The sequence below is a fragment of the Rhopalosiphum maidis genome, chromosome 3 (genome assembly GCF_003676215.2).
Source record: "Rhopalosiphum maidis isolate BTI-1 chromosome 3, ASM367621v3, whole genome shotgun sequence".
NCBI lineage: Eukaryota > Metazoa > Arthropoda > Insecta > Hemiptera > Aphididae > Rhopalosiphum > Rhopalosiphum maidis.
Window position 1 is genome coordinate 32,308,435 of NC_040879.1, and position 18,049 is coordinate 32,326,483.

General features: G+C 24.4%; 1 protein-coding gene across 1 annotated transcript; it reads right to left on the bottom strand.

The window, feature by feature from the left end:
- Positions 1–666: 666 nt before the first annotated feature.
- Positions 667–14,034, bottom strand: LOC113555877 (ras and EF-hand domain-containing protein homolog). The gene is made up of 12 exons (XM_026960469.1): positions 13,972–14,034; positions 11,656–12,481; positions 8,689–8,841; positions 8,393–8,579; positions 8,152–8,330; positions 8,005–8,081; positions 7,792–7,901; positions 4,625–4,847; positions 4,329–4,400; positions 2,589–2,713; positions 1,246–1,442; positions 667–956 (listed from the first exon to the last, which is right to left on the bottom strand). The coding sequence occupies exons 2-12, from the start codon at positions 11,988–11,990 to the stop codon at positions 866–868; spliced, it is 1,749 nt and encodes a 582-aa protein (XP_026816270.1). The 5' UTR covers positions 11,991–12,481; positions 13,972–14,034; the 3' UTR covers positions 667–865.
- Positions 14,035–18,049: the final 4,015 nt, after the last annotated feature.

Sequence of the window (18,049 nt, forward strand, 5' to 3'; positions counted from 1 at the left end):
TATATTAGTACATAGTATCATAATTTATTGGTATCTCTTAGTGTCTAAACAACAACAAAATAAAATATAATAACAATTTAATAGGTATAATTAAATTAAATTAATATTAATTTTTTTATTATTATATATAATAAAAGTAGGTAAACACTATACATAAGGAATAGTGAGATGATAAAACAAATTAAGCCAAGTACTAAGTAGGTACTCTCGTCTGTGAACTAATATCTTTATCAAACAAAAATGATACTATTTTGAAAGCAAATAGGTAATTATTTTAACGGATAAAATGTTTTGATTTAACTTCAAGGCTTTAGCGTACAAGCATAAGTACCTTTTTAACACATTTTTTAAAGAACTTTTATGCATGGTCAGTTGTAAAGGGTTGAATTTCTTTATGTCACCCTCGTTTTAACCCCGGCAAGAAATTAGCGTTACTTATTATACTAAAATACTATATTCTTAAAATATACATTGTATATTGTGTATTTGTACAATTATACATTGTGTATAACGTATTAATTATTTTCAATATTACTTCGTTTCAATGATATATTTTTATTAAAATTAATTAATTTTGAAATTGTAACATTATTCTTGTTCGAATTTTATTGTTATTCAACTAAATTTCCATTTATATATTATTTTATGTATATTTAAAGATACGTGTAATATTAATGATGGAAGATATCTCATGTTTCAATCCATATTATATCATATTTTTATTAGGTTTTATTAGATTTTACGATTATTATGTCGAACAAAATATTTTGTAAATATAGTATTATAATTTTATAGCACATATATGTTTAATTATTTAAATAGTATAATTTTATAAATTTTTAAGTTAAATAAATATGAGTTACTATCAACAGCAACCTGGGTTTAATCTATGTTTTTGTTCTGCGATGTACAAAGCAGACGTTTGAATGTCAACATCTTCTCTAATCAACATTTCTCTGAAAATAATTTGTTGACAATTTAGTAATCGTGCGTACAATAGTAAATACTTCAATATTGACAATTTTTTACCATTATCGGATATGTGATTTACAATTTGAAACGTTTAAAAGTAATCATATGTAAATATAGTATGATTTATTATATTATAATATGTGTATAAATAATACACATATCATATTGTTAAAATATGATTAAATTATACGTAAGTCCAACGTGTAAAAAAGTTTTTAAAGTTCTATATTATTTAACTGTGCATAAAAAATCAATAAAAAAAAAAAGTCATACCTGCATAGTGTAATCAATGCATTATTAATATTCGTTCCTAGTTTGGAACTAGTTTCGAAAAATGCTGCGTCGTAATCCTTAGCCAAAAGTTCACCATTATTTGTGGGCACGCAAGTAAGTCCTTGCAATTCTGCTTCCCGTCTTAAATCCAGTTTGTTACCGCAAATACAAATCGGTAACTGTTTATCAGATACTTCCTATACACAAATATGTTGAAATTATGAAATAATATTATTATTATTATGTGGTAAATACTCATTACTAAAATTATTATTGTTTTGTAATAACGTCTGATAATTCTTTTTATTATTTTCAAAAGCCACTCAAAGGGAAATGTAGAGTTTACACTGACAACTAGCTCAATATTAAAAGTCTAAATAATAATCCACGATAAAAAAATTACTTCTCTAATAGACAAAAGTATGCCTAGAAAAGTTTTGAGTTGGATCAACTCTCAGGTAAGCAATTTAAAAAAAATCATATTTAAAAAAGATATTTATTTCCAAATTGATAGTTGGCAATAAGCAAAATCTTATGTGCTATGACCATATTCTATATTATCGATTTATCCTACAAAAATAAAATTATAAATATTTTCAAATTAACTTTTAATTAATTATTTGTACATGATTAATTTATCCAACATTAGTCAGTATAAATTATAATAAGGAAAAAGCAAACAGTGTTTTATAAGATCTTATGAGTTAGTAAATGATTTTCTTTAATAAAATATTTAAAAAAATACTATAAGTACACAAAATAGTTTTGAATTAAAAATGTATACAACATATACCGTTCTAAAATCTTGTTGATTACATTATATTTATTTTAATTATTTTTAAGGGGCCTCTCTACTTCCGTACATTTTAGTATAAAGACCTAAAGTTTTCACAAAATTAAGTTAATTAACATCATCAGATTTTTAATCTAAAAAAATATATAGACACTACTTTTGAGTAGTATAATCAATTGTAAGAAGCGTGCTTAAAATATCTAATGAGTTTTTTTTATCTTTAGAAAAAATATGATATAAATAAACTAAACATTTAATTTGAAATGTTTTCTTAGAAACATATCTATGATTTATTGTTTAATTACTTTAGTTACAATTTTGGTTTTTAACATAATTCAAATAAATTTATTACTGAGGTAATATTGATTTAAAAAAATATTAAAAATGAATAACTATATTTTTTCTTCATTTTAATAAAAATACATTAATTAAAATATGAATCTAATATCTTTAATTCAACACTATTAACAATAATTGATACACATGAATTTTATTATCTCTATTGAATATTATAACTATGGTCATTCATTTATTAAATAATCTTTTTTACCGTAATCGATAAAACCCATTGACGAATATTGATAAAAGATCTTTCATTAGTTACATCATAAAGTAAAATGACTCCATCTGCTCTTCGAAAATACGCTTTTGTAATGGAACGAAATCTTTCTTGTCCTTTAAACAACATGCAATGTTTAAAATGCACCATTATTCTTTTGATATAATTATTGTAAAATTTGTAAGTTTTGTTAAAACAATGCATTTTCTATCGAAGCTTACATATTAGTAATAATAATTATATCTTATAACGTTTGTTTCAATAATAGACTAATTCAAATATGGCAATTATAATTTTATATATAAACCATAAACATAAATAGAAGTTTCAAATAATACAGTATTATATTGATTAGAAACTTTCAAATTTTTATTACGAGTTATTTAAAGCTTTCTATAATATAAAAGTATTCAAATGTTTTCAAATAATGCATAACACAATGGTTAAATATTTTAAAATTTAAAAATCTTCGTGAAGTACCATATTATTACTTCTAAAGTATGGGTTTTTCAGTAAATATACTTATTTGAAAAAATACTATTAATAATATGTAGATTTTGATCCAAAGTGCTTTTCGTTTCTCTAGAAAAATATATACACTCCATTGGAGTGACTCCAAGTACATTATTTGATTCATGTAACAGATATTTATAAGTAAAAGTTATAATTTGAATTTTTTAATGTTTTATGATTCTCAGAGCATTTTTTAATATTTTCAGATTATTTTATTAATTAAAAAAAGGTGATTCACTAAAGAAAATTGTTAGAGTAAATTTAATAGATATAAAATCGTAGAGTTTATCTTAATATCTTAATTTTATATTTTGTATGCTTAAAGCGAATAATTCAGTCGGGACTGTAAGACAAAATCCATTGAATTTTTTTTTAATAGAATAATTAAATTAAATAAAAAATGTTTTATTGTCATTCTTTGCAAGTATTATTACGATATCAAAAGACATTTTTTTAGAGTATTTGAATATGGGCCATATTAATATAATTGTGCTATAGTGTGTTTATAGTATAGTATATATTCACAATGTTAATATTTATCGATTATTCATTGGTCGACTGCAGAGAACTCAAGGTCTCTCAAAGTTAAGATAAATATTTAAATACGAAAATTAGATAGATAAATAAAAAATTAATTAAAATATTTTAATTACTCTCAAAATATTGAATGTTATACTATATTATATCAGAACTCGAGTTTTCTTACATTTTTTTTATATACATATAACTAACGTCAAAAACATGATAGTTACATGAATCAAAATTACATAACTTGATTACATTTGTAATGATTAATCAGTTATACAATTTTCAAATACCTAACTTTATGAAAAAAATGTAATTTGTTATAATATTAATGTAGTATTTTTTTTTTTATAAAAATTGCATGTAACTTTAATTTAAAATAACAATTTTTTTAAATATTTTAAATAACATTTACTCAACAGTCTTTAATATGATTAATATAAATATTATAATACATTATGCATTTATATGTTTTAGTGTAATACCAAACTCCAAAAATATTAGTTTACTAATGGTATACCAAGTGTTACACGACTGAAAGTTAATTTGGAAAAACTAATTTATTGATTGTCAAGCGTATCGTGAAAAAATGTTGTGTTGTAAAAATATTTGTGTTATCTATATAATATTTTTTGAGAAGTAATAATGTTCAAAGTTAGTTTTATTGAAAGAGTTTGTCTTTTGAAACTTTACCAGCTGTATCCCATAACTGTAACGCTACATTTCTATCATCAACTCTAATTGTTTTCACTTGAAAATCAACACCTGTAAAATTAAATTTGAAGACATTGATTAATATTATCTAATCAAAAATTATCCGTTTAAATTATTTATCTATAATTAATATGAATAATGCTGCATTACATTTTTAAAGCTCTCCCATAAGACGTATTCATAGAACAAAATTGTCAATTATATACCTATTAGTTATATTCTTTTGATTATTATTTTAGATTATAAGAATTATTTTAATGATACTTAATTGATACCTAAAGTAGATCCAAGTTTTGTAGAGAATGTGCCTTTACAAAAACGGTGTATGAAACACGTTTTTCCAACAGCTGCGTCACCGGCAAATACAATTTTATATGTTCTTTCTGGATCACCACCCATCATATCATAACTACTTATGCTCATTGCACTAGCTGGTGTATGATAATGCATCATATTATGTGAATCACGACCGGATAAACTCATTTCCTCAAATTCTATCTGAAAACGATTGTAGAATTAATATAAATATAATAAATAATGACGACTATTAAGTATAAAATCTCCAGTTACATTGTTTATTTGCTTTTAGTTGTTAGGTACCTATACCATATACAGGAGCCGCGCAACGGTGGCGGTAATTAGAGTAAGTGCCCCAGGGTGGCAAAAGTAGCAATATTTTAATGGGCCGCAAAAGAGCCCCTACCCCCCCTCAATGTCCATTTATAATTAGGAGCGCCAAATATAATTGCCCTAGGATACCATTGATGATTAGTACGGTACTGAATATATAACAAAAAACAACTTACATACATAATAAATGTATATTAGTTAAGAACAACTTATATGTCTTATAAAGAAAGTATTATAAAGAAATTGAATGTTGATGCACTATTATTACTATTGTATATTATAATGTGTAAAATACCCTAGACCTAATTTAATCTTTCATAAAATAAGCTAATTTCATGATATTTTAAATAAATTAATGTTTTAGGTATAGCTTATATTAATCTAATTGATAATATTTTTTTGTTTTTAGTATTTAATTTTGATTAAACCCCAAAATTAATAAAAGAATTATTTTACTAAATTGTTTAATATTTGAGTCATTAGTAATCTCACAGTTGGAATTTGTACGTGTAACAAAGTACACGGAAATAGATAATAGTATGTATAGGCTCTAGATTATATAGCAGAGGTGGCCAAACTTTATTTGGTTACGATCAACTAAAAATATACTACACTTTTGAGAATCAACTTTCATAGAAAATTGTTTTATTATTGAATAACTATAATTATTAAGAGACATACTTGCTATAAAATGTATATAAATATACAACAAGTATTATAAACTAATTACTAAAAATAATATAATAATACTACAACCTCAATAAATATTTATGTGCGTGGCCCTAAAATAAATTCTAACATGATCGACTTTAAATTTGTCCACGATTGACGTTTGGCCGCCCCTGTTATATAGTATAATATACACTAAATATCAAATAAATAAAAATATCACACATTTTTAATAGTAACTTTTAAGTAAATACCGACTTATCGTTGAACGGTTGTAAATAAGAATTTAGTTTAATGCAATATAGCTTGAAAATGACCTAAAATGTCATAATATATCTACATTCAGTAAAATACAATATTATGTGTAAAAGCTTTAAGTTCCCAAAAATAATATTTTTGCAAAAAAAAACAATTAAAATCGTTATTCCTAATTTAAATATTCGATTTTGTCAACATTTGAACTCCTAATCTCATGTGTATAAAAAATGTGTTGGTTTATTTTTATGATTTTTGAGTTATGAAAAATTAGTAATAAAAAAAATTATAAATTTTTATAGTTTTTTTTTAAAATACTAACTTCAAGCTTTGTAAAAAAATCATGCTGTTGTTTTTTTAATATTTTTAAATTGCTATAAGGAAAACTTTAGTGGGGTATTGTATACAATTTTAAAGTTTTTTTACTGAACCTAAACATTTTAATTACTATATTAAAAAAATTATTTAAACATTTCAAATACCTACCTAATTTATTGAGTATAGGAATTGGTAATTTAAGTAACAATAGAATGCTTCAAATTTTTATGAAAAATAGTTTTTGAATTACAACAAAAAAACTTAATTGTTCAAAGATATTTCGTTTGTTTACTCATAAAATAATTATTTTATTAATTTAAAAATGTAAATTTCAGGCTCTTTCAAAAATATTTGTGAAATTATGCTAACTTACTTTATTTTATTGTAAGAAAAACTTATATAGAACCTTGTCTTTCATATTCAAACCATAGGTATGTAAAATGCTATGAATTTTTAACTTTTGATGAATTTTATCTAGATTTTTACTTCAAATACTGAAAAAATTATTGTAGATTTTCGATTAACATTTTTTTTTAAAAATATATGCAATAAGCCTTGTATTACATTTTTCAAAATTTTTGACAAAGCATACATTTTTGATTAATATTTAAAAAAAAATTAATTTAGTAAGTTTTTATGGTTGTTTGTTTTTTAATTACAATAAAATAATAAAATCATTTTTGTAGAAAACTTATTTTGCATACAAATTCCCATTTTTCCTTATATTTTTTTTGTTTGTATCAATTAGTAATAAAACTTCTATAAATTGTTAACCTTTAATCCTACCACCTAAAAAACTTCCAACTAGAACTATTTCTAGAAAAGATATTTTAAAACGTTATTTGATATATTTACTTAATTTATCAAATATCAATTTGTAAGCGATAAAAATGTTGTGGTTTTAATTTTTTAATTTAACACTTAACAATAAGAACCACTATTTATTGAATATTTTTTCTAGTATCAACTAATTTTATTTATTTCCATTTTATTATATTTTAAGTTACAATTATTAACTTTTAAAAATAAAATTAATAATAAAATTATAAGTAACAATTTCTATAATTCGTTTTTTTCTTCAATTTCTTTAGCTTCAAAAAATTACTAATTTAATAAGTAAAAGGCACATACTAAACTGTTAATCACATTTAAAACTTTTTAACTTTTATAACACTTTGTTCTTAGTGCATCATATTAACCAAATTTTCTGAATTGTTTTATTTGATAGATTTTGAAAATAAATAAATAAATCAAGTTCATTAAGTAGTTTTATGATTCCTAATAAAATGCCTAATACAATGTTTAAAATTAATGCTAATTAATTTACTAATACCTATAATATGAGCACTATAATCGATCTTTACTTAAAAATATTTCATGTTCAATGTTTTATAAAAACAATATATCTAACAATTTATATTAAGAGGTTAAAGGTACCTAAGAACATAAGAAAATATTATCATATTTGTTTTAATGAAGTAATACAATTATTGGTTATTATTTATTCAATTGATTAGCATATTAATAGTTTTACGTTTAATGGTTTTAACTACAAATTATTTTTAATTACCGTTTTTGCTGAATGGTAAGGTGCGTTGATTGAAGATGCATTTGAAAGTTCATCTTGTAGATCCCTTTGATAATAATTATTTGATTCCATAAGAGTAGACCGTCCGCTGTCTGAAATATTACAAAACAAAAAAAGTGCGTTGCACCTTTTAAAATTATTAAATATATCGTTAAATGTACCTATTGAAGTTAAAATTAATGATTCTGAAATTACCAATATCATCCATTAATCGTTTTATAGTATATTGTGCTCCACTTTGTTCTTCCAAAGGATCGATATTTACTTGTATTCTAATAATATTTAATGTATGTTTATATTATGCTAATGAAATGATTTATAAAATCGAAACAAGTTACGTACTTGTTATTAAACTCCTCGCATTTAATTTCATATTCAGATCTAAGTTTTTCCATTTCTGAACGAACCACTGCCAAATTAGTTTGAGTATCAATTAATTTACGTCTCAATTCTCTTGATTCTTCTATGGTCTCGTCCATATCGTTTTTGTCTACTTTTTTTTGGCTTAACACAGTGTTTACCTTTATAAAATTCAAATGTATTAGATATGAACCAGAAAGTATTAATAATATGTACTGTGAACCTTTTGAAACAATTTCAAATGTGTTTTTAATTCTATCGTTTCGGCTTCCATTTTTTTCATCAATTCTTTTTTTTCAAATTCAAATTGTTCTCTTGCTTCGTCTCTGGCCTGAGCTTCAACTTTTGCAACTTGCGCATCTATTTCTTCTTCTAAGCCTCGCAGTCTTGTTAGATGTGTTTGACGCTCACTGAAAAAAAAAACAAAACAAATTTTTAACTTAATTGTAAGAATTTTACAATGAAAATTATATAACCATTATATATTTTTGTATTATACTTAATACTTATGCATTATACCGATTAAACATGTTTTCAAGTTTTTCATTATCTTCGTGTAATCGTTTAACATCTTCCATTAATGAACTCAAAGCTCCTTCAAAATGTGATATTAGTTCTGATGATGGACTACAATTCTGAATCTCCATGTACAAATCCGCTAACTTTTTTCCACTGAAAATATATATCAGTAAATGGCATAATAATATGCAAAAAAAAAATAATAGAAACATTATTTGATCAAAGAAACTTATATATTATATATATTAAACTTGTATAATTGCATACATCATTTAGTAGTAAATAAATGTATACCTTTAAGGCTTTTAAAATATTTTACTAGATATACAATATTATTGCTACATTTGAAGTATTAATTAGTTATTTAATTTTTCATACCTACTTTAAAAAATATATATTAAATTTAACAGATCGGTATAAATACCTTGTAATATCTCGCATATATATAGGCCTCAGGTTCGGTGTGAATTATCATTTAACAACAGAAAAGACCCAATTAAATTAATATATTAGCTAAGTAGGTACCTAGTTACAAATTTTGATAAATATTTAAAAACGAATCCACCCTAAAAGATCTAGATTTTAGATGTAGATAGGTTACTTATTCAGCCATTAAAAGAAGCCGGGAAAACCTTAGCTCAATATATGTTTTAACTAGTAGAATATATTAAATTCAGGAAAATGACTAAAATATATTACATACAACATGATTTCATTATTAAATAAAATGAACGTGTGGAGTGCGTCACACATATGAATCGTATCAATAATATGATAGATTGGAACAGAATATTATTAATATATTTTATAATTATGAAAACGTTTTCAATAGAATTATCCAGGATAAAAAGTTCCAGATATTAAAACAAAGACAATTACCTGAAAGGCTATAGTTAAATACATAAATACATTTTCCATATGAAAACTGAAAAACTATAGTTATGATTATTGGTGATATTTCTGTAGAAATTAATAAAATACTGAAAGGCTATATGCTCTTACCTATCAAATTTAACGTATAACGTTTAAGAACGATAGAAGGAGTTATAAAGGTGAGAAAATGAAGTCAGAATAAACAGAACTAAAATTAAAGCTTTCGAATTTGCAGATGACCAAGTAAAAAACGTGAGATCGGCAAAAGTGCTACAATAAATGGCTTAAAAAATAAACTACACATAATAAAAATAAAATTTAACTAAACAAATACAATAATGATTGCAAAAACAAAGATACAAAAAAACATACTGATGGATTAAAAAAAATGCAATGGTTTTAGCTATTATACTGAAGCTTAATATATAAAGTTATCTACTGAATATAATTGTTTCATGATATAGATTGTTATAATATAAAACTGTCAAACATATTTATCTTTAAATTTCACTAGCTAATGATATTTCCTTTCAATCAACTCCTGGCTTAGCTTTTTTTATACTTCTTTTACCCTATCTTCCAACTTTAATCTTAGCCTTCCAAATGACCTTTTCCTGGTGTTGCACTGTTCTCAGCAAAATCTTTCTTTATGCCATGCTTTTTACACCTATCAGTCTTTTTTTATTAATGTATTCCACAATATTTAGAATTTAATATAGTTCTCTCAGTTTATTATTTTTTTTTAGTATTATCTATCATCTTTTTTACTTTATTACCTTTCATTCAAACACAGATATTAAATTTTCATCAATTTTTACTAACATAAAACAAAATGTCTTTGACCCATAAATAATTAATTTAATCAGAATTTGATAAATACGAGTTTTCATATTTTTTTGAAAGTATTCTGGACCATTAAAGCTCTGTCAAATTTAAATAAAATATATTAATAACTTGGATTTTCTCTATTTATTTTATTCTGTTGCGTTTATGTGGTACCTAATTATTTGAACTACAACTATACTACACTATATGTCCAAACATTAACTTCGACAATCGCGATTTTAGACTAGTTACTTTTAGTAAAATGACTTTTAGTGTAGGAAAGATTTCCATAAAAATGTATTTACCCTGCTTAAAAAATTGACCATGTTACGTTGAATATCAAAGAATTAATTTGTAAAACAGTTAGGTATATGTGTCTTTTTTTTAATTATTTAATATAAATTAGATATTATACTTTTTAAGCTTTTAATGAAAACATGAATTTTTTATATATTTAATAATATATAATATTAATATTTATATTATACCTATGGACTGATAAGTTTAAAATTAACTAAATTGTTATAAAGTTTTGACAAAAAAATCGTTAAGGTTCTAGTCCACGTAATCGTGTACATATATTGTACACAAAAATAGAAGAAAACATATTGTTTAAATAAAATGTCCAAGACTGAAAAAAGTTATTTTTTCTTTTACGTTTTGAAATAAGTATTTGATCGTTTCACGTAAATTATTAAATAACTTATTATAATTTATAATAATAAAAAAATAGTATAATAATGAGGCTTATAATTATTATAAAAACGTTATTTTTGTGTTATTAAATTTTCTTTTGATCATTTAATTGCATTGTGATAAAAATATTTCAGTATTAGTCTATTATCATGATATAATACATACAAACTTGACATAGTAAAAATTAACGTGATGAAAAAGTAACTTTTGATTTAACTTATTTATAGTATATTCTGCAATTTTAACTGTTAAGAAACCAGTCTAGTATTTTTTAAACTTTGATTTTAATAGAATTAACATATTAAATTAGTGTTAATTTTTAGTTAAAGTTAACAGAATAATAATACATATTTATACAATATATACATCAGTACATCACACACGTATGTAAGTATATGCCATACATGTACCTATTTTACAATTATACAGTGTATATTACGTACTATATTTTTGAGTTAGGAATTCCCAAATTAAATAAAAGTGTGTAATGTATGTATACTGTATAAACATATCATATAATATTATAATGTAACGATGATAAATATTAATAAATTTGATACAAGCTGTAAATACCTTGTATGGAATAATTTCTTTAAAGCTGGCTCTCCAATAACAGCTACAAAATTTGCCCAGGCTTGTGAGTTCCTCTTTTCCAAATGCCCACGAGGCATATATTCGGTGGGTTTTTCTTGTTTATCAGGAGATAAAAAATCACGAAATCCCCACGCAAAGTCCTCCAGGCATATTTGTCCGTCACCGTCACGATCCAAATCTGAAAATATCACATCCGAATCGCTGGGTTCAATATCAAATTTGGCGCATAATTCTTGAAATTCTTCTGGGCCAATTTTCCCTTCGCCATTTCGATCACACTCGTAGAACAAGTCTTCTAAATGAACGTCACTCATGATGCTTCACACCTTTTATAAAGTGTTCTTGCGCGTGTGTTATGACCCCTTTTACGTACTACATGATATTTGTAATAATTATTGCCAACTAATATGTGTCATGGTAATAAAAACCAAGCCGAAGAAGATAAATATTCACACGTAAATTATTCGTAGTTATTAGTTAAGGTATTAATTACGAATATGCACTAAACGTACTCACTATAACAGAACAAGATGTTTTAAAACGTATAAAATAAAAAAAATATGACATATTTCATCACTAAAAATTGGCAAATATATTTTGTGACAAAAATATTTTACATTCACGTACAATTTGGTCTATCAGACAACGCGACGTCATGTATTTGTTCATTGGTGTTATGTTACTTAAGCTGTTTAAACACTGCACGAATCATTGTATAAATAATATCCATATTATTGCTTTATATATTACAACCAAAATATAGCGTTGTTAAAATGAATATCAGCGACTATTGTTATTTGTCATTCTAGTAAATAATACAAATTTATATAGACAGTAATTATATTAGAATTTAACATTATAAGATAGAATTTTATAGAATAAAAATTATATTAAGAGAAGTATTCTAAAACACGCATATTCCAGTATTTGTAATATAAATGATTTAACTTCCAACTGAATACTTAATAAAACATTAAATGCATTAGGTATTATCTCAAGATTAAAAATTCTTATAAAGGAATAATTTTATCATCATCCTAGGTAGTATTTTAGGTAGATTATTATTAGGGAACAGATTTAAATGCTCTTAAAAACAAAAAAAAAAATGACTTTAAAAAGTATGATTTAATGCATTAAAAAAAATTATTTTTAATATTGAAAAAATTTGTTTGATTGTATAAATTTTTATTTTTAGATATTAATTATTCGTATCATTTTCATCATTTTTTAGTTCTCCTATTTTATTTTTACTCAAAAATTATTTCAAAAAATGAATATACAATTTAGATAGATACATTCGTTATACTTTTACCTTGTGTTTCATAATAGCACTGTATAATCAGGTGCTGCTTAATTTTTGTCAAATCTTATCATTTCTTTTACAAAAATGCACTAAAAGATAAAAATGTCGAAAAATGCAAAATAAAAGTTACATTTTTTAATTTCTTGATGTATGAAATGAATTGTTGCTTTGATTTGTGCTTGAAAAATAATGTTTTCGGAAAAAAATGCAATTTGCATTTAAATCCGTTCCCTAATTATTAAATTTACAAATTGTTGGAAATCGATGAGAGTTATACAAACTTAAATGAAATGTGTACCTAGTTTAATTGGTATTAAATGATTAAAATTGTTGTTTTAAATAATTCCGATATGTCACCAAGCGATTTAATATTAGATTATAAATTATTTAGTGTATAAAAAGTATATTATTTAAGAAGACGTTACCTCCATGTGTTGTCTCCGTCTTACAAATGTAAAACATAACAAAAACTTTTTCGCACAGAAAAGAGCCAAGAAGGCTATACAATCATAACTGAGAAACGATATTTTCACCACATTAAAAGAAGAAATTTGGCTGTGAAAAATAGTTTTTATTTTTTTTATATCAAAACTACAAAAAAGTTATTCAAGCTTAAAAATAATGGATATTTAAACAATAAGAACTTTTTTCGTATAAGTGATATAAAAAAAAATAAAAACGATATTTCACCGATAATGTTCTCAACTACATTATATATATAATGATAATCAATTTAGAGTCTTAACTATCTCTACATCCTGCGTGTTCTATAAACAATTTTCGCTATGTTATTCATGCGTAAGACAGTGATAATACATGCGTATGTAGCGTCCTCTTACCATTATTACTAGATGGTAGGTTATTGTTATATAATATATTTTACTAAAATGTAAAAAGCAGATAAAAATCAAATCAATTAACATATAGGTAAAATATTTCAATTGAAACAAAATTTTAATAACTATGGATAATCAGTTATAGTTGATACTCACATGAATGATTCAAGGTTTAAGATCTGCCATTAAAATAATGTAAGGTTATTTACTTTTCCACAATTCCACTCACGTAATACCTACCTAAGGACATTACAAATTAAGGGATTAGATCCATATTCTCCTACTTTTTAATAATATAAATGTTCTCATGTAGATTTTATTATTATATCAATGTATTTTATTATCCGATTAAAGCGTGATAGTTTTGTTTTTTTTCGTTTTTGTGATCAACAATAATTTTTACATATTTGGTAAAGAATAAATTATTATGTTTAGAAATGAGAAGATAAATTAAATAACTCCCATCATGGTTGGTAGTTGAATATGATATGCAAGAATCACTACGTTAAAACGAATTTTTCGTTTTAATGAAAGTCTAATAACTTTTTAGTGAAATAATATTTTATTATATAATATATATATATTAATTTAATTTTGAATATGGCTGCCAAAAAATTGTATAATCATTTTTAAAGTTTGATTTTCATTGAAATTTATTTAAGTCAAACAGTTATTTTGTCAATAATATTAGGTATCAATTTTTATTTTTATTACATATAATTAAAATGTTTATTTAGTTATATTAATACTTTTTTGCTCTCTATAAATTACCAATAATAATTTTCTTGATCTTATCAAATTCACTTAATAGTGTGTATTAGTTGTACTTAAAAAAAAAAAAAATTAAAAATCCCCATTCTGAAAGACGTCTATGTATAAGAACTGTATTACATAAAAATAAAGTCATAAAAAAAGTTTAATACGAAACTTTTCTCCTGGAAACTATAATGGTCATTTTTAAAAATGTAATAATTTGAACACATGCGGTAAAATGTCAAGCCTTTTTAAGCGAATATATTAAAATATGCAATTCAAACAAATGATAAATTTTAAGTATACCTATTCATTACATTATACACACACAACCTATGTTAAAACGTATTAATAAGTCAACAAGTCTGTCACAGGTTTATTGTTGTAAGGTCACACGTTGCATTTGGCCTAAAATAATAAAACGATCTGTTTTGATGGATGGATTATACATACTCAGTATAGATAATAATATATGAGGTAAATACACAACACTGATAAATAATTTATAGCTTTCTGTGCGATTAAATTATTGTTTAAGCATTATTTTGGCATTTGGCCACCCCCACGCTACTGTTACATACGTATTATACGCAAAACTAAAGTCTATTTAACTTAGTCACTATTCTAATATAGTAATATATCAAACTAATTATTAATTATGTCGGTGACGGCATATTAATATATAACAATTATTAGGTATATACTTACTCTAATATTATTATAAACTAATGCGACTGGCGGTGACGGCGTCGGTTTAAGAAACAACATTATTTACGGTTCTGTTAACGTAAACGCATACGCATAATATAATATGTCAATTACCGTGGTTAATGACTATTAATTATTAAAGCTACCCATCAATTTGTTGATATAACATTATAATTGTATGATAATTAAGTTCGGTAATTCGTTTTCTGGTCATCTAATCAATATCATATTATATATATTATAATTTAATTTACAGTTACTTGCAGTAGGTAAATTATAGGTATAATTACCATGAATGAAATTGGTTTATTAAGATACCCTAAATCATTATAATGGAAAGGTTAGAATTAGAATGAATATAATTTAAATTTTTTCTAAATTATGATTACCTAAAAACCATTGGGTTTGCTTCGTCTATTATTTATGTGAGAGTATTATTAATTTTTATAGTTGCTGTATGTAATTTAGGTGAATTATGTCTCGTGTTTCTGCTAGATAATATTTTAATAAACCAAGTGATAAGAAGCTATCATAATATTAAGAATATGTCTTTTAAGTATTCGTATACCTATGGACTACAACAACTCTAGTATATATGTTGTGTAAACTATATCTATCAACAATGTATTATTTATTTCGACCTAAATATTATTACCTATTAAATTGAATATCAACCTGTTTGCCTTGTTTTATTTTAGTTTTTTTTACTGTTTCAAAAACGATGTTGAAAATTTATTAATTATTAATATAAATATATAATATCAATAATATCATGATTATTTTTAGTGCCACAATGATGACGTAAAATGCAGACAAACATTTAAATATTCATACACCTACAAAAATCCATAATAGCGATCAATGTTTTGAAACCATAATTGACCTTATACACTACCTAAATATATAGGTAGTAAATAATTACTTAAAGTAGGTAAACATATACTTAAATAATGTCTATGCTGACAACCTACTTTCTATGTAAAATCGTTAATATACAAGGATTATCGTCAGTGGGTGGTTAGTCCGATAAGTAAGTTAGCTAATTTTATCACCGATAATAGTATACACTATACATTATACCTAATATCTATACCTATACCGAGGAAATGATTTGTGATTTTATTTGTACATTTCTATGTTTTTATTTTCTTATATAAATTTACGTTATACCGTTATGGGTACGTGGGATTCTAGTTAAAACGGTTAGCGATTTTATTCATTTAGTAATTAGTACCTAAAGCAATAATAACAATACGTAAAAATCAATGTCATATGTATGGTAGATACCTAGTTTAAATGTTTGTGTATATAGTTACTAGCTGTACATGGTCCTAATCGAGTGAATGTATTTGTATAGATTCGTTGGAATCGTGTATTTTTTGTGTAGGTATATTCCCACCAATATAACTATTTTAATTTTGAAGGTTTTTTAAAGACGAATAACATAATATTTAATATACATTACTACATATAACATATATTATAGTCTACGAATATAAGTAAAAATATGGACGATGAATGACGTGTTTCTGTCCGATTTGCTTAAAAATATTGCAATAATTATTTCGGTCATAATGATCAAATAAATTAATTCGTCGTGGAAAAAATGTTTCGATTTAACGACGGTTAACATAATATTACCTACTATTGTATGACGATACCTAATAAATTCGATGTATAAATTGAATAACCGAGGAAATTACGTCAACTTTGGAGAACCACTGTAAATAACATATTACATTATGGCCTTGTGATATTATGTTGATGTTATCCACAATAATATTTTATTGGTCGATTATTTTGTCATTTTGTCAAACAACACTCATTATTTCAAAATATATTAAAGTTTTTGAAAATGTTTTTTAAGTCTTTTACTTTTTTATACGACAACATACATTTTCGATATTTTCAAATTCTGAAGCAGAATTATCTTTGTTTTGTTTTGACGTGTTACGTGTTTATTATCACGTGGGATGGAAATACGAGAACATCGGAATAATAATATAATCGAAAATAATACTGCGTGATGTTGATTATTCAAATTGCCCACATTTGCGTCGGACGCGTCGTAACAACTTTCGAGTGCATTTCTTACTGCAGTACTGCACCTAAACAGCACAGTACACTCGGAATATATTATAGGTAGCCTGTACCCGCAAGACCTACAGGTTTCTCGCGGCGTTCTCCATTGAGCCTATACTCTGCACGACAACGTTGTTCGTATTCCGCAGTAGGTGTCATAACTCAGACAGTCAAACGGTATAGCACACAGATAATATAACGCAATAGCAGTGCTCGATCTGGGGGGAGGGACGGAGTGCCCCAACTAATTTTTCAGAAATTTTAGCGTACCCCTACTTTTATTTTTAAGGGGAACGCAGGGGACACTGCATCATCCTGAATTTTTATCAAAACGCACGTGATAACATCATAATAATTTTTCTTACCATATATTTAATAATTATTAGGATATTTATTATTATTATTTAACTAATTATCTTAAATCATCACTACAAATTGTGCCACAAATTATTTGTTCCACATTATATTTGTTCTAACTACTATTGCATCCTAGAATATACGTCTTATGATAAATTATGGAACTATTTAAATAAATAGTTAAAATGAATGGTTTTTTATTTAGTTAGTTTTGAGTTTGTTATTTTATTAGTTATATCTAAAATATACAATATAATATTTATAGTGTTTTTTTTTTTTTTAGTTTGATTATTTATAAATATTTTTCATATTACGTAAAGAGGTAGCCCCCGCG